The sequence below is a fragment of the Thunnus albacares genome, chromosome 3 (genome assembly GCF_914725855.1).
Source record: "Thunnus albacares chromosome 3, fThuAlb1.1, whole genome shotgun sequence".
NCBI lineage: Eukaryota > Metazoa > Chordata > Actinopteri > Scombriformes > Scombridae > Thunnus > Thunnus albacares.
Window position 1 is genome coordinate 2,558,632 of NC_058108.1, and position 25,980 is coordinate 2,584,611.

At 39.1% G+C, this 25,980-nt stretch overlaps 1 protein-coding gene across 3 annotated transcripts; it reads left to right on the forward strand.

Moving 5' to 3' along the window:
* The first annotated feature begins 275 nt into the window (after positions 1-275).
* Positions 276-25,283, forward strand: pik3r5 (phosphoinositide-3-kinase, regulatory subunit 5). Of its 3 annotated transcripts, none has more exons than XM_044345761.1 (18): positions 276-365; positions 10,374-10,489; positions 15,221-15,336; positions 15,465-15,533; positions 16,461-16,599; positions 17,416-17,485; positions 18,107-18,281; positions 18,735-18,903; positions 19,018-19,086; positions 19,328-20,202; positions 20,377-20,487; positions 20,649-20,780; positions 21,001-21,094; positions 21,661-21,737; positions 22,245-22,338; positions 22,684-22,766; positions 23,352-23,467; positions 23,789-25,283. In XM_044345761.1, exons 2-18 carry the CDS (start codon positions 10,390-10,392, stop codon positions 23,937-23,939), a joined length of 2,640 nt encoding a protein of 879 aa, XP_044201696.1. In that variant the 5' UTR covers positions 276-365; positions 10,374-10,389; the 3' UTR covers positions 23,940-25,283. The 3 variants fall into 3 exon arrangements, with proteins under 3 accessions (XP_044201696.1, XP_044201695.1, XP_044201697.1); XM_044345760.1 differs by lacking the exon at positions 276-365 and adding an exon at positions 1,545-1,809; XM_044345762.1 differs by lacking the exon at positions 276-365 and adding an exon at positions 1,546-1,809 and having other exon boundaries at positions 20,380-20,487.
* Positions 25,284-25,980: the final 697 nt, after the last annotated feature.

Below are 25,980 nucleotides of genomic sequence, written 5' to 3' on the forward strand. Positions count from 1 at the left end.
TTTCTGTCTATCTAAAATTGTACTTCTTGATTTTCAGTTAGTTTACAACTCTGAACAATTGTATCTGATTTTCCTCTTTCTTCCGGATCCTGTTCTTCGCTAACTTCTTCCCTAATTTCAGTCAGCAAAACACTGCCTTTGTGTTTTTCCCCGATTTCATCTCTTGTCTTCTGCATTTACTGTTGTTGAGTACTTTTCCTGTCGACTTATTGCTTTTTTTTTAGAGAAACACCTCAGCATCTGGGAAGACATTGCTGACGGTGGGTTTGCATCCGTCTTCTGATAGGAAGTTAGAAGTCTGGCATAAGATTGGATGTCTTGTGGAGCCATAGTGCGACCAACGAGTCGCCACTGAAGAGAGAACGGTAGGAGTGACATTTCTGAACACACACAGAGATAAATCATTTAAATGACTCTTACAATGAATGCTTTACCTCACTTTTTTACATCATCAGACTTTGTATTTTCATACTTTGAAAATACTGTATCATCAAATGTAATTATAAGTAGGAAGTACATCAAATAACTTACATTGAGATTGAATTACTAAATACATTTATTTTTTTTATTTATTTGACATCATAAGATTGATGCCAAATATGAAAACATGTCATCTGATGACTAATTATTCAGCTGTCTGTTTGAGTTTTAGTTTGTTTAAATTGCTGCATTATATATTATATTATGTAGGTATGTATTATTTTAGGCATCACAAACAAGTATGTTGTGAACAAAGCTTTGAATACTAATATTCAAACACTGCGCAGTGCTCAGTGAGTTGAAACGTTATTTATCAGTGTTTACTGTCACTGTTTTGTCTAACTTGTCATCACATTTCCCTCCCTTCAAGAGAAGGGGAATTCACAGTCACTGTAATACATGAAATGTAAATGACAGGCAAAGCAGGAGGGGGAAGTAAGACCAGTGTTTCCCTGAGTGAGGAAGATGTCGAGAGAACATATGAGGAATATGGACTTCACAAACTTTATGGAAATAAACACCAGAGATCATTTTATTCTCAGTTATTATACACACAAAGTGATACTAAATCATTACTTTACATTTTCCATAAATCACTGCATATTATTGCTGTTACACTCTGTTGTTATTGTTATTGTTACAGTACTTTATTTTAACTGGATACAAAATATTAGAGGACAATGATTGATCTTGTTTGTTCATTTGCGGTGCATGATTGATTTTGAAACATTCATAGGTCAAAGTTGTTTTTGTATTCATTGCGTTAAGACAAACAATACAGTACTGCTAATACTTATCCAGCTTTAGAAAATACTGAACAAAGCCACAACATCCAAACAAAGACACTTCACGCAGAAGTGTGAGAATAGCACAAAAGCAAACACGTCAAACAGATGACTTCCTTTTAAGGGGCCAACATCCCTTCAAAATCCACATGCAACCTCTCAAAACACACACATGTAGAAACAAATAGACACGCACAAACACAACTCCCACCTATACACACACACACACACACACACACACACACACACACACACACCAGCCTTCCTCATTGTGCTCACATGCACCTCTCTCATACGCTTCCTGTTTGCTGTGTTTGTGCGTCGCGGACTCAGACGTCTCTGAGTGCAGCACAGAGCAACATCCAGCGACTGATTTCACTCTTGTTTCATAGCACTTCTCTGCCTTGCCCAGGATGTGGCTTTGTCTGTTAAACCGTGATGTTTGTGGTGAATGAATGGCAGTGGCTCTGAATTGGATAGACTTTGGCGTGTTGGACTCTTTAGACAAGAACAGAGGATATGGATGCAGGACAGTAAACTTCAGGTAAGACCATGGAGGTAGTAATAAGTTTATTTTGTGTTGAAGGGCATCTGCTTCCTGCCCTGTGGGCTCTGATGGAGCCAGATATCTGATGGAGCTGGGGCCATATGTCCCCTACTTAGGTCACTCATATGATGGTATGTTAACATCTTGGGGACTCTGGAGCTGGCTTTGTCAGAGTTAACTTTTACATGTCATCCTGTTTTGAGCCATGTTAATGTATTTTGTTGTATCACACATCATTTCTCTGCAATGTTAACACCTTAGGTGTCTTGTTTTCTGTCTTGTCTTCTGATAAGTGATGTCACTGATGGGAAAAGTAGGGCTATCATTTTGACAGCCCCCCCCCCCTGTGAGCTCATAGGCACTCACTCTGATAGCAGTTAGAAACTTCTGCTTTTTTTTTTTTTCTCTATGTAATTCATATTTTCAATAAACAGTGTGGTAACAGAGACACAGAGGCACGTGTGAGGCGACCGGACATCGTCTCACTTCAAGCGTCTGTGTCTGTATCTGCAAACAGTATTTTAAGCCAGTTTGACACCTGCATCAGCACATTTAACTGCATGATGAGAAGGGCTCATGCTGCTCAGCCAATTGGAGTGGTTGGTTTCAGTTGAGTGGGTGAAGTTGAAATTGATTTGAGCATTTAAATGTATATGAAAAATGTATAAAACTTCTTAAAATGAACAAATACTGTTAACTTTGTATTAGGTTTTTAAACCTAGTTTATAAAGATATAAAGACTAGCAACTAGCAAAAACCACAACAAGGGATGCAAGCAAATAATCCGTTTAGAGTAACTGTCACTGACGCATTCAGTCACTGGTCTTTGAGAGCTCCACCCCACAGAAACACAACTGGGTCAACACCTGAGCTTAGTGTTCATTTTCATTATTTGTCAGACACGTATGGATTTAGTGAGTCCTCATGAATTACGAGTTAACTGGATGATTGTCAGGTCTCTGAGTGTTGGCTGTTAGGTCGTGTAAGTTACACAGCCTTTGAAGATGTGTTAATCGTATTGGTTACATAACTGAGACCAGCTCCTGACAATACATTGGATTGTCAGGACCGTCTTATTTATTCTCTATTGTTCTGGGATTTCAAGTCGAGTTTCACAGCAGTCAAGTCCAAGTCATGTCTCACGTCTGCATTTTTGTCAAAGTTTACGTCTCAAATCTACAGCGCTCTAAATTTCTGTGTTATACCTTCTGAAAGACCTTGTCCTCAGATAAACCACATCAGTTTGGTACTACACTAGGCCCAGGGATTGAGAAAGGGTCAATTTGATTCTGAAAAATAAAAGGTGGGTAAATTGTGCTTTGATTCATCTCTAGCCATGAGATATATGCTACCTTATTTTATCCAGAGCACCTTTCTCTCTCAGTGTTGATCTACGAATACCATAATGTGACTCGAATACCATAACCATCATTTTTCTTCAAAGTAAAAACTTGTGTACTAAATGAATTCCTTGTCGCTCTCATCCTGTCTGTGAGATGACAGACTCTTCCTGTGCAACCACAGGAAGGGATCACGTATTCTTCTTAGAAATTGTCCAATTGTGCAATCAGCTTGAATACAAACATCTCCTCCTGTTGAGAAATATAAACTGCCAGAGTAGCTGCAGATTTAACGTGCCAGGCATGAAATGAACAAAAACACTGAAGGTGGGCGATTCCGGCAGCTTTTATTGTTTACCATACTTATCAGATATGAAGAGTGTGGGTTGTCACAATGTGTGTTTTTCTTTTATGTCACATCTAGCAAAGGTGATTGCAGTATCCAAGTGCAACATTGTATGTTATTCACAACATTATTTCCTGTTTGTATCTTTTACGGCTGCGCTATCAGTAAAAATCTTCATCTTCGCTTCACTTTGAGGTCAACACTCTCGTGTGTGTGTGAACAGTACATCTGTGCACATGCACAACCCACCTGTAAGTACAAAAAAAAAAACATTCAGTGATGTAAGCCTTAAAGTATACGAAATGTTTTCCCCCATATCACACAAATGTAACCAAACTTGCATTTCCTCTGGAAATCACAGATATCTGGATCCTCATTCTTTGCGGCATGATATAACATGATGTTCAGTGTGAAACTGAGAAGACAAGGAGACCTGTTTGTGTAGGAAAGCCACCACTGACTCCTAGTAATGTGGAGTTAAGTGCCATCACCTGATATTACAGAACCTGATATTTGCATTTGTGGTAGTTTCATCATATGTTTATCAGTGTTTATTGAGGAAGTGAAGGCCAAAAGTTATAAAGAGCGTCTTTCTATTCTCTAAGCAACAGACTAAGCTCTGTGTTTGGTGCCATAGTTAGATGCACAAGGGCAGATTGTTACATCCAAATGTATTTTTAAAGCTGATACTTCCTTTTTGAGTCACGTCTATGCAGTTGCACGTACTATAGTTCCACTTGAGCAAGTCCCACAAAAAGAACTATTGTAAGTAAACAACAATTTTGCAGTAAAACCTGGACTTGTTATGAAGGAGGAATCATCAGCAAATCAAAACATTTTCTTCTGAAACTGCATGCAGAAAACAATGCTTTAAAAGGAAGTTATTCCTGACCTTGGAAACAGCCATTGACAGAACAATTTCACTTCTCAGAGAAACTTACAGTGCTGAGAGGAATTGTAAATTTCAACATCTGCAATTCCATTAAAAGCAGGCAAACTCCATTTGCCGATACTGATTACAGGATATGATCAAAAGCTGCAGAACAGAATAGTTAATAAATTGACTTTGAGGTGAGATTGCTGTTCCTGAGGCCAAGAATGGACTTTGATGCTCATCTGTGAAACATCATTGCTTGGCACTGGAAAATAACCGGTAGCCTCATTGGGTTAGCTTGCAACCAAACATGAGAGATCCTCTCTGTTTGAATTGTAAGTTCTCACCGGTAGCGGTTGTTTGAACTAAAGGGAAGCACTTAGTTACAGTAGAGCTTTGGAGTTGGACCGCTGTTGTTTCCTAAAGCCATAAGAGACCAGTTCACATCCAGTAGGTCAATAGAGCGAGAGAAGCGGGATAACAGCTCTGTCGGCAAGCAGAGGAAGACTGGATGTGATTATCAGACTCAATCAATCAGGGAGTGGGGGTCAGTAAAAATGACAGGCACATATACAGCACACACACAAACACACATATATATATACACACACAAGCTCTCCTCCGTGGTCTGTGGGAGTATATCTGAGAGTCCGATCACACCACAACAATAGGGAGGCACCTGCTTCCTCAGCTGCACAGGGAAGCTATCTTCCTGTGAGGAAGCAGTTGGTAATGGGATCAGTGGGAGAGATGGGGAGCAGCCTGTGAGGAGATGGAAGGAGAGGAAAGCGAGGACAGTATGAGAAAGAGAAAGAGAGACACAGGTGGAGGTGCAGCACTGGAAGTGTTCACTTTGTCTGGGAAATGTCGATACTTGTAACGCTATAGAGAAGGAGCGAGAGGGCTGAGGGAGGCGGATAAACAGAGGATACTGTAGGCAGAGAGAGTCATTAAAGGAGATGAGGGAACAACTTGTAGTGTGCTCTGTCTCAGTAAACACTTTGATGTGGAGTGCATATAGAGTGCAAAAATGAAAACTTGTTATTGGGACCAAATTAAATCTGAGAAGGCATCCTTAGGGGTTCATAGCTTCTACCTGCAGCTTTTCATGACATCAGTAACCTGATATGATGACCTGCAGCAACAACCCATAAACCCATAAAAGTATTGCGCCAAAACGGGAGTTAAGACCATTCAGTGTCCTAAATAGCTACCTGTATCAGTGTGTATCTGTGTTCAAACAGTATCTACCAACCATTTTACATTATAATTCTGATCATTTTGACAATTTTGTGCTTGCTTGGGTTTTCCTTGATCTTGGAAACCATCGTAAGGTCTACAAGAAAAGAGGGTTAAAGTTGAGAAAAGGGTGAAAGGATGTGGTGGATTGGATTATTTGGGATGTTATTATTAGCAATGTGATCAATGGAGGAAATAAGAAAGTCAAAGGCTAAGAGGAATAGATAAGAATCTATCCTTAAATGTAGTTTTATTGTTGTCAGGATCAATGGTTTCTTGCTTTGGTGACATTTATCAGGCATGGCTTTAGTCCTTTTTTTAAAGACATTTGTGTTTTGTGTACATAGGGAATGATTTTGAGATAATGAGTGTTATTTTGTGTGATGTGATCTCCTAACTGTAGGTGTCAGTTTGTACGTACAACCTGCTTTCTGTTCACATGAATGTTTGCCTGTTGAAGACTTTGATGATCAAACCGTTGCGTCACTAAACCTTTCATATACTCAATCTTTGGACAACCTTTCTGTTCCCTTTAATTACCTGATGAGACAGGTTCGGTATTGTTATGGTAAATTCAAAGTAAACCCACTTCATCTTTGAGATTATTCCATTTGCTCATCCACCGCACCAAAAGCTACTTGTTATTGTATGACTGTTGCAAGTTGCAACCATGAAAAAGTGGAAGTGACCTTGTTGACTTTCAGGGATGTACTGCATACATCCTCTTATGAAACACCAGACTCACGCATTTGCAACACTTTAGCAGAGATCTACGTAAACAACTGTGATGACACTCTGGAGTTGGGATTGAGGTTTGGTGTTAAAATCCCAATCAGTGTTATAGCTGTACCAATAGAGCCAGACAGCTTTGTTTAGTATATGTTACAATTGTTCAGCGCAATGTTTTGTCAGTTAAATTCACCGATAGAACTGATCTAGTGATTAAATGAATATACAGGAGCCTTGGATGTATTTTGAAGCTTCCAATCTGCTTGTAGTGGTGCTCATAACATGTTTTCAGTTAACCACACCCATCATGATTCTTCATTCCTTATGGTAATTTTGAGTGCAAAAAAAAAAAAACCCGTTCTTACACCAGTGGAGGCTGTTAAATTTGTGATTTTGTATCTTTTCTATGAAACTGAAATCCTTCTCACACCCTTTCAGCTTCAAACGAATGTTCAATAAGGCAAAAAGAGGTTCTGAAAAACAAACCTGACGTAGTTAACAGAACAATTACTATTGCTTCTCCTAATAATTTCAATAACAACCGTAGCTCACTGTTCTAACAGCCTACTTTCACTGCATTATGCCACCTCATATAAGTTCTTCACCTCTTTTATTACCTTTACATGTCTCCATTGAACCCCATCCTGGATGCAGGAGTCATCGCGGCTCTGACTTATTAGTTCCTTCCACTCTCACCGGGCTCTCATCCAGCTCTGTACAGCCCTGACAATGACCGGAGCCCTTAGCGAGTATCCAACACGCTGGGCTCTATACTTCTGCTCTGTGCCACTTGGGACACCTCTTAGACACAATACCTCTCTGGGGAGGAGGGACCGCTGAGAAAAGGGCTACGTGGACGTATTGTTTAGGTCTGGAGCTGCTGGTATTGTTGTCAAATGGTTACAGTAGGAAAAGGAGTGAGTTGGGGATAATTGAGCTTCATTCCTCTGGCCTCTTGAACTTGGATTTGCATGAGCTTCCTGCCTCACTTGTGGTAATGATGAGGACGTGGGTCAGATGTCTGTACAGTGTCAGCAATGTGTGCATATGCATGTGTGTGTGTGTGTGTGTGATGTATGAACAATTGTTTGTGTGACACATGTAACACAAATATTATGTTTGTCCGTTGTGTCGCTCATGCCCCCTTTTTATGTTTCCAGTTGGCATGCTTTCAAAGGTATGGCTGTACATTTTGGGAAATATGCTTTTTCGCTTTCTTGATGAGATTAGATGATTGTTACCACTGTACTACAGCATTTGTGTGTTAAATATAAGGCTACATCCAGCAGCTGGTTAGCTTAGCTTAGCATAAAGACTGGAAACAAGGAGAAACTGGGAACCTGACTCTATCCAAAGATAACAAAATCCGACTATCACAACTCAGTAATTAACACATTAGGTCTTGTTTTGTTCAATTTGTTAAAAAAAATAGTGTCTGTGGTTTTTATTCTGAATCACATAAATATTGCTCTCAGGAGCTAAATAGGCTATGACCCAGTGAGAAAGTAACAGTCCATACACCCATAACCAATTAGCAAAGGCTGAACAAACTCTAATTAAGATTCTGGATGCTGATTGGTCAGCCCTTAAGTGGCTGCACAAGAGCTGCAGGAGAGAAGGAAAAGTGTGAGGGAGAGAAAGAGAGACAGTAGAGGAGGTCTTTTCTACTTAACATGTTTATAAGTTGATAAGTGAGCTTTAGAGATGCTGCTGGTAGGCCAGGTAGCTATTCTCCCCTGTTTCCAGTCAATATGCTAAGATAAGCTAACCAGCTTCTGCTGTAGCTACAGTCTTTCTATCTTTCTATCAATCTATTCGGTGTAGTTCCCAAAATGTCAAATTGCTGCTTGTGTGTGTGTGTGTGTGTGTGTCAGGCAGGTTCATTAGGTGAGTGGGTGTGTGTGAAATTGAGTCATTCATTAACACTATTCGTTTGACAGACTTGTTTATTTCTAACTTGTATGGTAGCTGGGGAATTTGTCACACACTCTGGGGAAATTTTAAGATGTAATCAGGTGAAAGAAGTTCGGTCTTTGATGTCATTGCTCATTTTTGTGTGCGTACTGACCTCATTCTGTAACCAATGTTGTTGCAGATTTCACTGATAAACCTAAAAAAGTGACACAATCAATGGCGTCGTTGCACAACCCACACTAAACATATAAAAGTAAATGATTGTTGTTGTCTGATTCTGTTGACAGCTGTAACATTCTTATATTTTCAATATATTTGTGACCAGTTAACAAACACACAAAATGCTTATTTGTCATCAGGAAGTTTTTGAGTGTTTGGCTCTACAGACATAAATAGCCACTCAAGTTCTAAAATGGCAAATCTTTAAAAAGCTTTGTCCCTTTTTCTTTAGGGAAGTATTTGTTCTGCTTCTCAAATTTGGATGTTTCCCCAGTATTAGTACATACATTCTGTGTTTCCAAGATAAAACTCCAACATGAGGCAAGCAACAACATAATGCCCAATCGGCAATCATGTAACTTTCCTTTCGAAAGCGTTCCAATGAATATTCATCAGAAGTTCCAGTGAATTCCGGTATTTGTCTAAAAATAATTCAATCCTACACACAGTCAGTTTTAGAATTATTTCCAGATCACATCCAAATTTCAGAGATATTTGTGGTGTCTGCTTTTTAAGTACATTCAAACTCATCCAAGCTTTTGTGAAATGAACAACGTCATAAAATTCAATTCTCACGAAAAAAAAAACTAGAGAAATTCTGTTTGATTCCAAAAAGAACATGAAAATAAGTAACAACTCAAAAAATCGAGGTGAAACGAGACACTGTGCATAGATTTAGCAATGTTGTACTTTCAAATAAAGAAGTGGTAAGTAAAACCATCTGTTTTTAGTGAAACTGTTTACTTGGTTAGAGATGCAGCATTGGTTGGTTTTTGGTTTTGGTTGGTTAGGGTGGTAGCTTTCAAACTGAGTCATTAAACACCTGTCAACAAGAATGTTGTTTATCTGACACAAAGATATAGAAAGGATTTATAAATCGTAACTCTTTTAAAGTCGCTGATGGGACGTCCCTGCTGTTTCAGTATGCATATAGCTTCTGACGAGATGTGCTCATAACAGAACTGAAACAGCTTGCCACACCTGGGTTGTCCCAGTCAAATGCACTGATAAACAGAAAGTTAAAAAAGTGAAGTTCAACGTATCTCAATGAGTCAGTGGTGAAGATATGATGGACTAACAATGTTATGGTCATACTGGAATGATATGTTTGACTACATGCTTTCCATTTTACTATTTGGTACTGATTTTAAATCTAACATCACATGGAGGCTTCTTTTCGTATATCATAACAGTCGTGAACAGTCAATTGTGAAAATTGTGGGCTTGTTTTGTTTTGCCTAAATGTTGTTGCAAAAGCTTGCTGAGGACTACTCAAATGTCACGAATCTAACAGAAATACTCATCCTCCTTGTATCATGTAATAACTGCTTGTAGGCATATCTTTATAGTAGTCCATCATGTATTTTACACTAATTACTAAACATCTGTACTACAAGAGTTTCAGTGAGGCGTGTGTGTGTGTGTGTGTGTGTGTGTGTGTGTGTAAAACATGTGAAACTGTCATTCCTTCTTACAGTTTTTAATGGTTTGTGGAATAATAATAATTTAAAGACAAAACTGATGGCTAGAAGTAGAGGCTGTTTGCTGTTGTATGATTTAATATTCCAAATATATCACTGGAGCTTACAGCGTCCAATCATATGTTGTTGTACTGCGTGTGACATTTCAGGAACTTTGGCAACAAAACAGCAATACAAGCAACTCTGTGTCTGTTTTTCCTTCCCCTCAGTGTATTTTCATAGTTAACAGCCATCATGCAAAACAGACATGATAACACATGCTGTCCATGAAAAGAGAGGAGTATGTTTGCATGTGATCATGCATGCATACAAGGAACTTGGAAATTAAAGATAATGTTCCACAGAAGAAATGAATATGAATTGAGTTATGTATCATATTTTGATATTTAACATCAGCTCTCTTTCCTGTCCCTCCACAGAACCTGAGCCGCAAAGATGCAGCACACCTCGTGTACAGAGGACAGGATCCAGCATGCTCTGGACAGGTGTCTGAACGGGCTGAGACAAAGCCCCACGGCAGAACAACACTGGAACGGTAAGACTTAAGAGCTACATCAGCGATGAAGATCACTGTTGGGTTTTTTGGTTAATCGGTTTACTCATCAAGGGGAGAACTATTCAGCATGTGACAAAAGATGAGCAATGTCTCCTGTGGGTCTGAAGGGAACTTTTCAAAGCCTAAAAAAAATTCAGGGTTATCTCAGATTGGAGACTTAAAACAGAAAGCCTGTGTAACAAACTGGCGGTGTGGAGTTGGTGGGCGTTTGACTGGCAGGTATCAAGTTGTATTGTGGAAATTGTAGGATTCAGCGTGATTTGGTGCTTGATCCATAGCTAGGATATCTCCGACTCTGCTGCACCAATTTTGACCACTCTTTTTAAAATCTGCTTCTCAGAAGCCCCCAAAATCCCCCCCCCCCCCTCCCAAAAAAGTCTGAGTGGTTGGTTTCTCATGTATTTTTTCAATACTTGAATATTAGTATTTTTAAAAATACAAAAAAGAAAAAAAAAGCAGAGCGAGTGCATATCTTTGCCAAGGAATGCACCATCTTCTAAATCAATTTTATTTTAATAATTGCAATTTTATTAAAATCTGCATTTGCAACCAGATCTGCATTCAAGTGAAGTGCTTTAAAAGGGCCCCCTGGTGGCACAGAGGTTTATGGCACTGACCATGAACCGCAATGTACCTGATTTGACCCCAGCTTGAGACTTTGTTGCATGCTATTCCCCATCTCTCTTTCCTGTAATTTCCTGTCATCTCTCTCCTGTCAGGCCAATAATCACTTAGGGCCCCTGGCCCTGAACCTTCATGTTCATGCCAGAAATCTTGGTGTCATTTTCGATCCAGCTTTAAAATTTGACAAACAAATTAACTCTGTTGTGAAAGGTTGTTTTTTCCAGCTAAGAAATATCGCCAAACTTAAACCGTTCTTCTCATTTAATGACTTGAAGATTGTCACAAATGCCTTGATTTCCTCTTGACTGGATTACTGCAATGCTCTTTTTTGGGTGTTAGCCAGTCATCCTTGCCTCGCTGACAGCTGGTGCAGAATGCTGGTGTGAGGCTACTAACTAGTCCAGGAACAGAGACAGCATCACACCTGTACTGGTGTCACCTGCATTGGCTGCAGGTCAAGTATAGGACTGAGTTTAAGGTTCTTTTTATTTGTTTTTAAAGCTTTACACAGCCTGGCGCCCCAGTACATCTCTGAGCTCCTCTGCCCCCTTTCCATCCCCAGATCTCTCAGATCCTCAGACCAGCTGCTCCTGGCTGTCCCTCGATCGAGGCTGAGGGGTGAGGGCGACCATGCGTTTGCTGTAGCCGCCCCAAAACTTTGCAACAGTTCACCAAAGGGACCCTTTATAAAAGGGTTTATAAGAGTTAATTAATGGATTAATCAGTGGTTAATACATTTTATTTATAAATCATTTATAAGCCATTAATAAGCATAATTTTTGGGGTTGAAAAATCCCTCCTCTATATACCGCCATAACATTTGCTTTATCCAATTCTTTAGGAATACAACTCTGACGTACTGTTCAACCACTTACCCTCTGGAAAGGGCTGCAGAGCATCCAGACAACAAGCCATTTGTTAACATTTATAGCTGACAATTTAATTATTTTCATAAATGATATTAAATATAACTGCAGACGTGACTTAGAAAATGTGAAACACTAACCCTTTATTAATAACTTTCAAGACCTGATGACTTATCAGAAAGTATGAAATATTTCCCCCTTTATTAATGATTCATAATCATTTATAACTGCATGACTGACAACGTATCATGAAGTGTGAAACATTTTCAGTTACGGTAAGGGTTACCTTTGATTAAGCCATTAATTCATGCTTATGCCATTTATAAAGGGTGCCTTTTTTTTTTTACCAAATCATAATATACATTATGTGTATTTAAGGTTTTTGATTGACATGCTAATTTTGGCCACTCACAGTTTATTTAATCTTTATTTAATCAGGCATTCTCATTGAGACTAAGATGAATATCCAAGTGAGACCTGAAAACAAGAAACTTTCATAAGACAAGAACATAATCAGAAACTACACAGTTAACAAGGAAACAGTTACAAGAATTAAAAAAAAAAAAAAAACCCATCAGCTAATAAAGCTTTAAATCTCCAAGAGGAATGTAAGACTCAAGTTTACGGGCAAAAAGGTGCATAGAACCTGAAACCAGTTCTGCCATCAGTGTGAACATGCAAACATGAGAGATATCTAAGTAGTTACTGGATCTTGTGCTGTAGTTACTAGATTTAAACGAGAAAAGAGATGTGAGGTAATTTGGGAGCTTCACCAGTCGATCTTTATAGATGAATAACATGAGAGAGTTATTTCCAACCAACCTTGTGATATAGAGAACAGTTAAATTTGTCATTTGTGAGAAAGTGTAAGTATACACATGGTTTAGAGTAAATGCTGAAGTGAGGATAAAGATGAAGAGTGGTTTAGCTCAGGAGCACGTGCATAACACATAGAGGTTAAACCTGTCACTTTCTGTTTTTAAGAAAGAAAAAGCAACATGTTTTCTCAGAAATATAAACCTCAGCACACACAGTTGGATGTGATATCTGTTGTTTACCCCCACAGTGCTAACTCGAACAAAAGGCTGTTTGTTCTCACTTTTTCATGCACAAAGACAGCGTGTGATAGACACTCTGCCATGCACATGGGGCATATGAGTTTTTAAGAGCCTGAGCTTGTTGTTGATGACACTGCTGCTGTAAGATCATCGGGGGAAATGTGTTATTGGGTGTTGGAGGAAGTTGTGTGAATAGACACGACAGCTGGGAGGAAGTGGTGGCATAGACCGCAGTGTGTGAGTGAGGCATCATACGGCAGCGTTACTGTGGTGCATGGTGTAAAAAAAGGGCGGAAGATCAAATCGGCATCAGCCTCCCGCATGACAACCATCGCCGTGGTGACAGATACTGTACAAGCATGTTCTGGGTTTTACATTCGCAGTACATTGTAATGATTTCATTTTGACATTAAAAAAGATGTGTAATAGCTGAAGCTGGAGGTTGTTTTTCAGGTTTCTTCTCTACCTCTCCAGGGATTTGTTGTCTATGACTGTGATTACATTTACTATATGTGAACTTTCACTTGACTACTTTGTCAGTGGCCTTACTTAAGTATTGAAATAATCAAATTGACAAGTGAACAGTATCATTCGAAACCTGCAGCTTTATTTCCAGCTGGCATTATCAGAATAATCCTGCAATGCTCCCCTGTGAATACACCTACAGTATAACCTTTAAATAGCACACCACTTTTGAGAGATGTTAGATAACAATCCCGGGTGCAAATAACCTGAGAGAAACCGACAAATTCTTAGAAAACATCTCTGTGTAACCTGAACAACTGCTGATGTGTGACTTCCTTGGAAACCGAGCTCTTTAGAGATGCACTTCTTGAGTCGTTGAGACCGTGGGATCATATGGAAAGGAAGGTGCTTTGAGGAGTCAGCGATCACTTTCAGTTGTTTTTTGTGAGTGTGGTTTTTGATACTGTATGCACAACTCTTTCTTATGTCATTTTCCCATTTCACACTGTAATAGAAAACTAAAAATCAGAGCTCGGTGAAACATCACCCTCTCCATCCTGTTAGGATGAAAGGTAAAGTATCCAGGGAGCTTTACTTAGTGTACCTTTTAGTACCAAAAAGATGTCCTATCAGGGAGGATACCAATTATTCGTTAACTCTGTTACAACAGGAAATCCGCCCTTATATTTGTACATATACAAACATCCTTTACTGAAACATTGAACAAAAGGTGATAAGACACACCCTCGAAAGTACGACAGCACTGACAGTTATGGGCATTACTTTAAGTTACATATAGTTCATCACATCCTCAGACCCAAAGACAAGAGTAGCTGACCCCACCTCATTAATGTGGTGTTTCATATATATAATGGCAGTTGTCTTTCCCTGTTTTTGTTTTCTGTTTCATGTCATAATACTCTTTCTATAGTTCTGCTGAGGTCAGAATCTACCACATATAGTAATGATAACCATATCAAATGATATATTGTAACACTGCCGGCCACATACAAATACACAAACAAATAGTCAGCTGTGGTCCTACTGCGGTACTGCTTCTTTCTTTCAGTTTATCTTCTGAGAAAGTTTCAAGACGCTCACTCTGCACTAGTCTGCAACAAAATGCAACAAAACCCGACAGCTTATGGTGAGACTTAACTGTAATGCATCACTTTGAGTTGTGCCTATTGTCTCTGGAGAGGAATGGAGAAATGGAGCACAAAAAGAAAACATTTTTTGTTGTCCTGGTTAGCAGTGCTGCTGCCTGCGCCTTTGTTTGTTTAACGTCCTCAGTGGTGGAATAAGCATGTATAATATACAGTATGTGACATGCTTAATAATATCATCTACACGTGTATACTCTTAATTCATTTTGACACTGGTAAAGTGCTTTAGTCCTTTAATCTCTTCAACCCACTGATGTGTCGGTCATTACAAACACATGCTTTGTGGCACAGCATTACTGAAATCCACAGAATTTAATTTTAAAAGGCTTTAGTGGTAAAACCAGGGCTAAAGAGGCTAAGATAAGCTCTTCTGCTTTCAGGAATGTTTTGTGTTTGCTTTCAATCACAGTGAACGTCTTTCTGGTGATGGAACATGTGACTTTTGTATCTCTTTCTATGTTTAATGTGCGGCTATCAGTGTGTGTTGAACGTGTATAGTATTTACATGGATCCACATGTGCTGTGTTTCAGTGGTGATGTGCTCGGCGGGTCAGTCAATGAACCGCTGGAGCCTGGAGGAGTTGGTGAAGAGGGACCCAGAGAACTTCCTCATCCTCTTGCAACAGATTATCAGAAAGACCAAAGAGGTAGGAGGATAAAGGTTAAAGGTCATAGCCAAAGAGAACATATTGTTTCACTGTTGAAACAGTGACATCATTTGCGAATTTTGATCCTATCTATAAAGTCCTATGTGTCTATCTTCACATCTTTTCAGGTTCAGGAGCAGTGTCAGTACGAGCTGGTGACTCCCCTCGCTATCATGTTCTCCTCCACACTGCTTCAGGTACAAATTGTTCTCATTTGGGTGTTATCAAAAAGTTGAACCTTTTGTCACCTCTCTTTCAGATGCAAAAAAACGCTCTTTATCCCAAAGACCAGCTGGTTCCTCATTTTAAACCACAATGACGCTTGTTTGAGGTGTTCCTGCGACAAAAGCTTCTAGCGCATCAGTAAAAACATCGAAACGTACGATAGACTGACTTGATAAGAACCGCAGGGTTTAACAACATTGCTTCTGTTTTTCGCTGGAAAACATTTAATTAATTTTTTTTATTACTGGTTAGACATTTAGAAAGTCAAGACAAAACACAATGGTTATAGACATGTATTTTTACACATATAACCATGTATTTGTTTGTCATAAAGCCTGTTCTATAACATTACACAATAAAAAAAATCACAAAATGAATGTAATATATGCAACATGTTTTTAGTTGATTATGATTATAAAATGAAGCAGTAATGTAATAATGGATAAGAACAAAAATATATAATATAAGCTGATATTTTTATTAGATTGTCAGTTGAAGTCATATTACATTATTATGTGATTAGGAAGAAGAAGCCAACCTTCTCTCCTGATCAGTTAATCGAAACAATGAGTCACATAATTTATCGCTGATTTTTTGATAATACTTGTCTGATTGTTTGAGTCATTTGTCAAAGATCACCTGATTCCAGAAATTCCCTTTGCTGCTTTTCTCTGAACGTCATTTCAAATTTAATACCTTTGGGTTTTTTGAATAATGGTAAAAAAACCAAAAAAACCAACTCAATATCACCTAACATACATGGAAAGGACATCACAGAGAGTATATAACTGTCCACCAGACATATAAGAAATGTTAACCCTGTGAGCTTTGAACAGGTCTTGCTGCTCCTAAATAAAACCCCACTGAAATAAAATACCTTGTTTATACTTTGGTTGCAGACACCGTACTGTCCTCCAGACACAGAGCTGCTGGAGGAGGCTATCAAGGTGTTTCGTTGCTTCCTCACCTGGCCTGAGCCTTACTGCATTGTGTGTAGGAACCTCCTCTCCACACTACAGCTGGAGATCAAGGCCCCAGGTAAATATAGAGTAGATGGGTTCATTCTGTTCCAGGGCCTCTCTCTCTCTCTCTCTCTCTCTCTCTCTCTCTCTATGCCTCTGTCTTTCTAGAGTCACACACTGTTTTCAAGCTTTTCTTTTCGTTTTATCTGATCCTTGTACTTGCTTCCCCCTTGTGGCTGGTCAAAGTAATGCATGTGAGAGTACTTGAGGACACTGCCTACAGCACAAACGTCAGTATCAACAATAGCAATGACAGGAAAATGATGAAACTTCACATTGAACTGGACACGACTTCACAATAATGTGATAAAAAACGAACAAAAAGCGGATGTAGCGTAAGCATTTAGGGGGGGGAAAAAAAAGCAGAAGCCGCACACATGAACACCTAACCTGAAATTTACTGGAAGGGTCAAAGGAAGTGCTTTGTACACAGCAACAGACTGAATGAACACATTTGAAATAACTGAATGAATGAAACAGAAATGAAGACAGAGTTTGAGGCACTGTTTGCTTGTTTGTTTGTTTGGGGTTTTTTTGGACTCACTCTCTGCTTCAAATAAGAACATAACGCCACTACGTGTATCAGTAGATTCTAGTAGTCTACTTATTTACTAAGTGAACAAATTTCTGAACATGACAAGCTACTTCAAAAACTGCTCTGACTACTTCTCAGTAGCAAACAGCAGATTGTGTGCTCTATGTTAGTAACCCTTCATCTGTGTGCATCTATTCCAGCAGGACGCTCATGAATAAGGCTGTGGTCTTGTCTTGTCTAAAAAAAAACCCCGCTGTGAGATAAAATACAGTTCCCCTTTTTCTATTTTCCCCAAAGGGATTTCCTTTCAGAGACTAGTGAGAGAAGAGCAGGGCCTCAACACCTCCAGCCAGTGCTCCAAGACCATGTAAGTCCATACAATATCTCAATATTGTGTTTATAGCATGAAAAACTGTTTCTCACATTTCACATTTCAAGTGTGACTTAGCCAGTGTGTCCATGCCTAAAAAGTGCTGATATTCAGACATCTGTATTCGTAAAGGACCAATACTATATCAGTGCACTGTGTAAAACATGTTTCTACCTCTTTGAATAACTGTGTATTCACAACCATCTATTTTCTGCACTCACATACCTTGTTAAAACAGGCAGTTTTTTCTTAATGTGTGACTGCGGTTCACAGTAAGTTTATCTGATCTGACACCACCCTTCTAAAGATAAACAACGTTACTGGGTGTGTTCAAATGATGTGAATTATAGCGCTTAGTTTCATCATCATCAAAGACATCAAAGACATGTGTGTATGTGCTCAAATGCAGAGGACAAATTTCAAATTTCAATGTTTGTGAGTGCTGAGAGATGTCAATAAAGAAATCTTAATCTTAATCATGATCTGGAACGCTCCTTCTCCACCCACCTGGCCACACCACTATCACCACCATAGTATCCTGTTTCCACCGTCTCCCATGTGAAGTTGTGTGCATGTTCACACACATTACCACTGACACCGTCTGTCTGCTGCCTGCAGGACTGTGCTGCTGATGAACCCGGGCGAGGTTCCCGCTGACTTTCTCTCAGTGGCTGAGCAACTCACTCGCATTCAGCACTCACAGCAAGAGACCTACATCACCCTGATTAAACACGCCTTCCAGTCCACACTAAGCACCAAGTACCCTCTCCATAGCATCCACAGAGCCCTGCAGGTATGTGCTCAGAGCGATGGTTCAGAAGCTCTGGACTATGGACTAGAATCTATTGATAGTTCTCAAAAACAATTAAATGATATTTTTGAGTATAAATTTGTGTTTAAAGTTTCCTATGTGGTTTGGGATTATATTATGGAATCAATACAGATATAAGTTTAAAAAGAAATCTGACCTATCAGTTAAAATTACATTTAACCCTTCAAACTTTGTTTGTATTCATTTAAAGTGACTGAATTGCAAAAAAGGCTTTGCATTATATTACCATGTAAGCAATACCAAGGAAATGTGTGGCATTGCTATTGTACGCTGCATTATATTCTTAAGGAAGTTAATACAAACCAATAAATTGTGAAATTATTTAAAAAAAAACTTGAACAGGATAATACATGAGTCATGTGTCAAGACGTGATGAGACCTTTGCATCACCATGTCATAAAATATTCTTCGCAGGCAAAGAGCGTGAATGAATTAGGGGAGATCTTCTCCGCAGTAAGCAATGTCTTAGAGGCGGCTGCTGCCATGAGTGACCCTCTGAAGGGCCGCAGTCATGTGATCCAGAAACTAGAGGAACTAAGGGAGAGGCTGAGAATCCCTGCATCCAATGGAAGAAAGTCTGATGGTAAGAGGACAGCTTTTATGAACTGGGGTATATATACACAGTGCATCATATGATGTTCATTATACCACTTTCCAGTCGATATTGCTCTGATTTTCTGTCTTTGTGTCTTCTCAGGAATGCTACAGACACTACCGCTCCCTACAGCCAAGTGTTACATGTTTCACTGGGAAAAAGACAACTTTGGTAAAGTATTCAGCATTATACTTTATTGATTCATATGCATATACAGGGATTATCTTTTTGCTTTGAGGTGCTCGAGATTCACTAAATTCATCCATTAGTTAGTTAGTTTTTTAATTTGGACGTATATGGTACATATAGAGCAGCATAAAACCAGATAACAGGAATAAAACACAGTGACAGGACTTCAAGAATGAATTAATTGATGAATGTGATTGATATTTGACTATTTTGATTCCTGCAGATGTTCTGAACACCCTTTTGGAGCACGATCCTGACAAACTGGACAGTAACGGGCAAGCTGAGGAGGATGAGGAGGGGGTTGAGATTGATGATGATGATGATCTTGAAGAAGAGGACGAAGAAGACAAAGAAGAGGAGGAACACACAGTAGGACTGCCTTCAGAGTCTAATGTCTGCAGCAACAACCATCGTGCCTCTACTTTCTCGACCATTTCGTCTGTGTCCACCGCCTCCAAAGACTCCATGTTCTCCACCTTGTCTGTAGCCTCAGAGTCCTACGCTTCATCCCTCTTCTCTGTCACTTCTGGAGCTGATAGTGACTACTTTGATGATTCCGATGACTATATCAGTTCTTCTCCCGTTGCTGAAAAATATTCACCAAAGTCTGCTAAAGCTTCGGCTCGGCTCAGCCAGCACATTTACCGGCTCTTCATAAAACCCAGGAGCCCTCGGTCACTGTCTCGTGCCAAAAGCTTAGGTAACACAGAATCAAAAGAGCTTTTGGTGGTGCGAGAGCAACGCTCCAACTCTCTACCCCAGCAAGTCCTCTTACGTAGTGAACCCCTAAACCCACAAAGTCAGACTCTCAGACATGTTTGCTTCCGAAGGAGGCCTATTCTCAGCAGTGATGAGGACAGTAAGAATATTACATTGAGGGTGGTGGTGTTTGGTGCTGATCATGTAGCAGGGAAGGTGGCGCGGGCCTACAATAGCCTGAAAAGAAAGGAGAATGTATGTCCACGTCTCAGCAGGGCCTTCAAGCTTCAGTTCTACTTTGTGCCTGTGAAGAGGGACTCAGCAGCAGGGCCGGGGAGTCTGAAGGGTCCCAGTCATATGTTTCAAACTGGAAGTCCAAAAGGAACAGCCTTGTCTAAAGTAAGTATGAAAATACTCCAATCAAACTTCAAACATTGAAGTTTTGTCATATTTCATAAGCTGAGTTGTACAGATGTTTGGTGTAAAGAAGGTCAGATGGTGACATGACAACATTAGACAAATAACCCCTATGAGAATTCCACTGTTTGTTTGTAATCGTTGCATTTTCTCAAGCAGGATGGGGACAGTACAAACGACATTGCCCATCTCCTTGGTATGTTGGACCCTTGGTACGAAAGAAACACCCTTACCCTGCTTGACTTGCCTACCAACGTCGTCTGCCAGGTACAACCAGAATCTGACTTTTACACCGTCTGACCAAACATAATCCAAAAGTCGAGTGTTCACGATTATCTAACTAAGAACATGACTGACCTCCAGTTTAGCCTTTTGCATATTCATTCTGCTCTATATTGTATTAAGTGTTACATTTTGTTGTTCTGCAGCAAACCTCAAAGACGGAGTCAGACTCATATGATGGTTCATATGAGCACCGTCTACCCATCCTGGCTGACTTGGTCCTGTATTACTGCCGTAACGCTGCCCGGCCAGCTCTGATCCAGCTCTATCAGGCTGAGGTCAGACACTCTTTGAAACAAAAGACACACACACACACAGCTATAATACACTATATTCATCCTATTTTCTGCCAGGGACTCATTTTAAAGAAACGTAAGGCCTGGTATCCAAACCTTGGCACCCTTGTGAACAGAAATAGGACCCCTGATGCACTCTTAGTAATAACTAATAAAAATCTGTTCCAAAAAAAGAGAGTGACTGGGGATCTTTGTTTTGTAGTTGACGTTAGCTGGTGGAGAGAGGAGGACCGAGGTGTTCGTCCACTCCCTAGAGTTGGGTCACACCGCAGGAACACGAGCCATCAAGGCCATGGGTGAGTATGATGCACACACATGCCAAACACATGCCATATCCTAGCAACTGTGCCACAATAAATAGAATTCTCCCTAATTTCCATGCAGTAAAATGCATCATCGGTTATTATGAGGTTGAGACTGCACTAAATTTATGGTTGAGGAACATCTGCTATTTCTATATCATGATTCACTTTACTTCTACTTTTCTGGTTTCACTTGTCATCACCATCATCGCACTTCTGATTTTTAATTTCCTTGGAGAAGTAAAACTTCAGGGACGGCTGTGTACACCTCATGTACATGAACAACCCCGGTTGTTAATGTGGAAATGACTTTACTTCATTCCATTACTCATAATGTTCTCCACACAAAGATTATCCAGTTTATTCACTGGCTGCTATCCATAAAAATGTGTCACCAAACTTAAGTGCCAGTGTTTTTGTTTTTTTCTCTCCTGGTAGTAAATTCAAATTTTGTTGCGATTTATAACAGTATTGTATCTCTATTCTGAATTGTCTTACCGTACCACTACTCTCACATGGATCACTAATGTGAATATGTGTGTCTTTTTCTCATTGTATAGGTGCTGCCAGTAAACGCTTTGGTATCGACGGTGACAGAGAAGCAGTGCCGTTAATGTTGGATGTGGTATACAACAGGGTGAGATGGTGTTTGATTCTGTTCACTATCAAAATGTGTGTCTTGAAGATGTACTTAAAAACAAATGTATTCATAAATACACCATCTTAATGGCAAAAAGTGTCCCATCAACCTTTTTGAAAACAGTAAATTCTCTGAGATTCAATTGGTTCTCAGTCAAGTTCACTTCTCCACTCAAAGGAAATGACACATCAAAATTTTTTGCCAAAATACAAAGTCAGGCAAAAAAAGCAGCGAGCATGTGCTCTGTCCTGACAAAGATATAACTTTTGTCTCTGTGCTTCATGTGGTATAAAGCAATATAAATCTGCCAGACTGATATGATGTCACTGTTTACTGATGTTACAATACGCCTAAATCTATTATCTATCTGTCATTAGATACATACTAGTTAGGCTGCAATTATAATAATTGTGTTTGGGTTTTTTTTTCTCATTTTCCAATATTTTATTGTTTTTCCAAAATAGCAACAGCAGTAAACTTATCCTCCCTGCTCCTCTCTTTCAGGTGGTGATTAGTGGGAGAAGCCAGAGGAAAAAAGAAAGCAAAGTCTGTACTTCAATAAACTTAACCAAAGCGTGTAAGAATCCTGAGGAACTAGGTATGCTACTGCTTTTGGTATCATTATAATACGTGGCTGAGTCACTGACATGTTTCATGTAGTGCTCGACTTTGAATACACATTGACTGGCAGGTGTAACTCACCTTTCATATCCCACTATAAACAATAATTATGCTTAATTACAGTTTTCCTTAGCAAATTTGATTGTTTCAAATATAAATGATTCACTAAACTTATAATATCAAAGTTATATGGTTGATCCAGCTAATGTTAAATACAAATTCCTTGATATTTTCCTTGTTATACCTGCATTAGATGATGATGAAGCAATTACTGTCAGATGTGTATGTGTACTCATACTTAAACTAAAACAATCTTTGTCAGACTCAAAGATGGAGTGCCTGCAGCTCACGATGACTGAGGTCCTGAAGAGACAGAACGGTAAAAGCAAGAAGGGCTACAACCAGGTGAGCCTGATGTGATATCAGTCTATCTCGGTGGTTTGCGGGTTATAAAAAAAGCTCTGCTGCAGCACACTTTCACAAACAACATCTCTATTTGAAGACAGAGACCTCAAAACATTCTTGTCAGCGTCTCATACTCAGCTTTACTGAGCCGCCTCATAGTCAGCTCACGTATGCTTGTGATAGAAAGTTTTTTAAACTGACAAAGTGATAGAACAAAAAGCCACAACACAGGCAGGACTCGCATCTGTTTTGCTTGTTTGTGTTTTAGCAATAATATTATTGCAACATTAGCTTAATCTCTTAACCTCATTTAGATTTGGAGCGTCGATTTGTTAAAGTCATAACACAACTCAGCAAAATGTTAACCTATTTAAGTTGTTAATTTTCAGCTCAAGGCTCTCTTTATAACTCAAGAGTCAAAAAGAAGAACTTCAAAAACAAAACAAAATGTAACCCAAACAAGCTGCAAAAGCAATAAATATCATATCAAATTAAATGCAAATACTCAAATATGTGTATCAGTGCAGTTTGAAGGAATATCCCACCATCAGGCATTTACTTTTGCTGTGGTTCTTCAATTTATAGCAGCTGAGCGTGACAGAGGTGAAGGTGGACAAAGTGCAAGTCAGCGGTGCTGGAAACACAACCTTTGCTGTATGTCTGGACCAAGATGAGAAAAAAATACTGCAAAGTGTCACGAGGTATGGAGTAAAGACTTACAACACACACAGGAATTGATGTAGACATACACAGTGTCTGGAAAAGCTGTGGTTTACCACCAACTATTTAATTATTCCAATAAAACAAATTGTTCTGTCAAGTGGTGGTAGCTCCTCTAAACAGACTCACATACTTTCTTAACATTATATTTCAGGAGTCTCTCATGTCAGAAGTTACAACTCAGTCTCTTCTCAGGGAACATACAAGAATAGAAAAAAAAAAAACACATATTAATATCATCCACTCACAACTTTCTCAAGTGTTATCAAATTAACTTATGTGTCTCTCTCTGACCTTTATAGGTGTGAAATATCAGTATGCTCTAAATCTGACAGCACCTCTGACTGGAAGCTAAAAAAAGCCCGGGTCTCGGCTCAAATCCAGCCTCTCAACCCGACCTTCTGCTCCCTTCTCTGCCTGCCCATAGTCACTTTCAGTGGGGCTCTTCCCTGAGACTGCTTGCCTCTGGTTCGGGTGGTTTGAAAGGAAAGACTGTGCATGTTGTACGAGCTTCATATGCTCTGAATGACTGAATGACTGACCGCAGTGGAAATGTACACAGGACGTGTTTTTTTCATTTCTGCCTGGTGCTTTGAAGCTGCCGCGGTCAAGTTCACATGTTGATGGGCTCACATGTCAGTGGCACACAACTGTTGGAAAACAGAAGGACTTCAGCAGGAAAGGTGATCAGGAAACTGCAGACCGGGCTGGCCTGTGATCGTTGACACATACCAAAGGACCCAAGAAACAAAGATGACTGGAGATACAGTAGCTCTAATGATGCTGAGTTCAGCTTTCTCTGTACAAAGCATTTATTCACTGCTGTGTAGGCAACTGTTTCATTCTTCAGGTTTCAGTTCTTCTTTTCCTCTTGGCAGAGAAGTGACCTTACCCACAATAACAGCAGAATGTAAACTAGTCACACAGGGTGAATCTGCAGAGGCTCAGGCGGGATGGCATCCAAACTGGCAAGACAAATATGTTGTAATAAGCAGAGAGATGGGATGTTAAAATTTCAGAACTCTTTCTCTACATGAACATGGAGGACCTCAGGACAGACTGGACTATGTAATGGCTCCATTAGGAGAGATCATCAGACTATGGACACTATGGATACAATTTGTAAATACTATGTTTATGAAATATTGTATTGCATAATATAACTTGTTGTGTGTCTGTTATGAATGGGCTTTTAGTGATAACGTTTCTCCTAAGGAGTTATAATGAAGCCACTGTTTTAACTGAAATTATAAATATGAGCAGCAGGGGGCTCTATTGATATTCAATTTGACTTCAGTTGAAGTAAAGATTACTTTAACAATCTAGAGTTTGTGATATTTTTGTAATGACTATAATGTAGCTCAATGTGTAAACAATATTTTTACTTTTTTAAAAGTTGCTATTTTGGTGCTACAAATACATTCAAATGCACATCTCCCTGATTCACTGCACTTCGCATACTGTGAGCTTTATACTGTATGCATACTGTAACAATGACATTTTTTAAAAGATGTGTTTTTGTTTTGTTAATGTAAAGGGAAAATATCCTGATCACCTGACTGAGACTGAAATAGGACTGCATATAAACTAATATGGAATAGAAGCACTTGAATATCTGAATGAATGAATTATAGGAAAATTAAGGTACTTTATCACTGCTCTCTCCCTACATGCCTTCTCTGGTGGAAATATTGCAAACGCAATATTCAATTTATAATTGTATGTCAATCATCTACACAATGGATACATCTCAAATTCAATATTCATTAAAATATGTTTCTACAAGATTAAATTTCATCTTGATATATGCCTTCATTCAGTTCTTGTATATATTACCAATCTGTTATATACATACACAGCAGGTTTCAGAATATATTCAGTGGTGCAATGTAAATGAATACATACAAGCACTGTACTTTGAGGGACTTTTATCTCAGGTGAGTATTTTCATTTTACACTATATTATACTCTTATTTTTCTACACATTAGGGGCAAGAAATATTGTACATCATTCTACTGCATTCATCTGCTGCTTTGCAGATAAAGATTTTACATACATAAATTAGGATCATCTCAACCAGCTAAAACATCAACATTAAAATTACACATCATTGCATCAGTCCAACCCAGTAATACAATAGATAAGGCTATATTACTCTCACAGGTCCATTTTTTCTGCCAGAGGAGTATTTTTTAGAAACTATGAGATTCACTGATATTTATATTGATACTGATATACGCTGACACCGTTTTTGAGCAGGTGGATGAGTCAGGAAACAATATTTAATAAATAAAATGTGTGCCGTCTGCATTAGTAGGCTGATGATGCAGCTGATGAATGCTTGTAAGACAGAGGAGCAACAGTACTTTTACATTTGATAGATTTCATTGATACAGTAATACTTTAATACTTTCACTTTGGCAAGGTTTTACATTAGGGCATTGATTCCTTAAATTAAAGGGATCTGAATACTCCCACCAGAGCACAGGAATC

Excerpts from the sequence above, each read along its gene's own strand:
- pik3r5 (XM_044345761.1), top strand. The coding sequence starts at position 10,390 with ATGCAGCACACCTCGTGTACAGAGGACAGGATCCAGCATGCTCTGGAC. Across the intron at positions 21,095-21,660 it reads ACGAGCCATCAAGGCCATGG|GTGCTGCCAGTAAACGCTTT; the intron begins GTGAGTATGATG and ends CTCATTGTATAG. Across the intron at positions 22,767-23,351 it reads GCAAGAAGGGCTACAACCAG|CAGCTGAGCGTGACAGAGGT; the intron begins GTGAGCCTGATG and ends TTCAATTTATAG.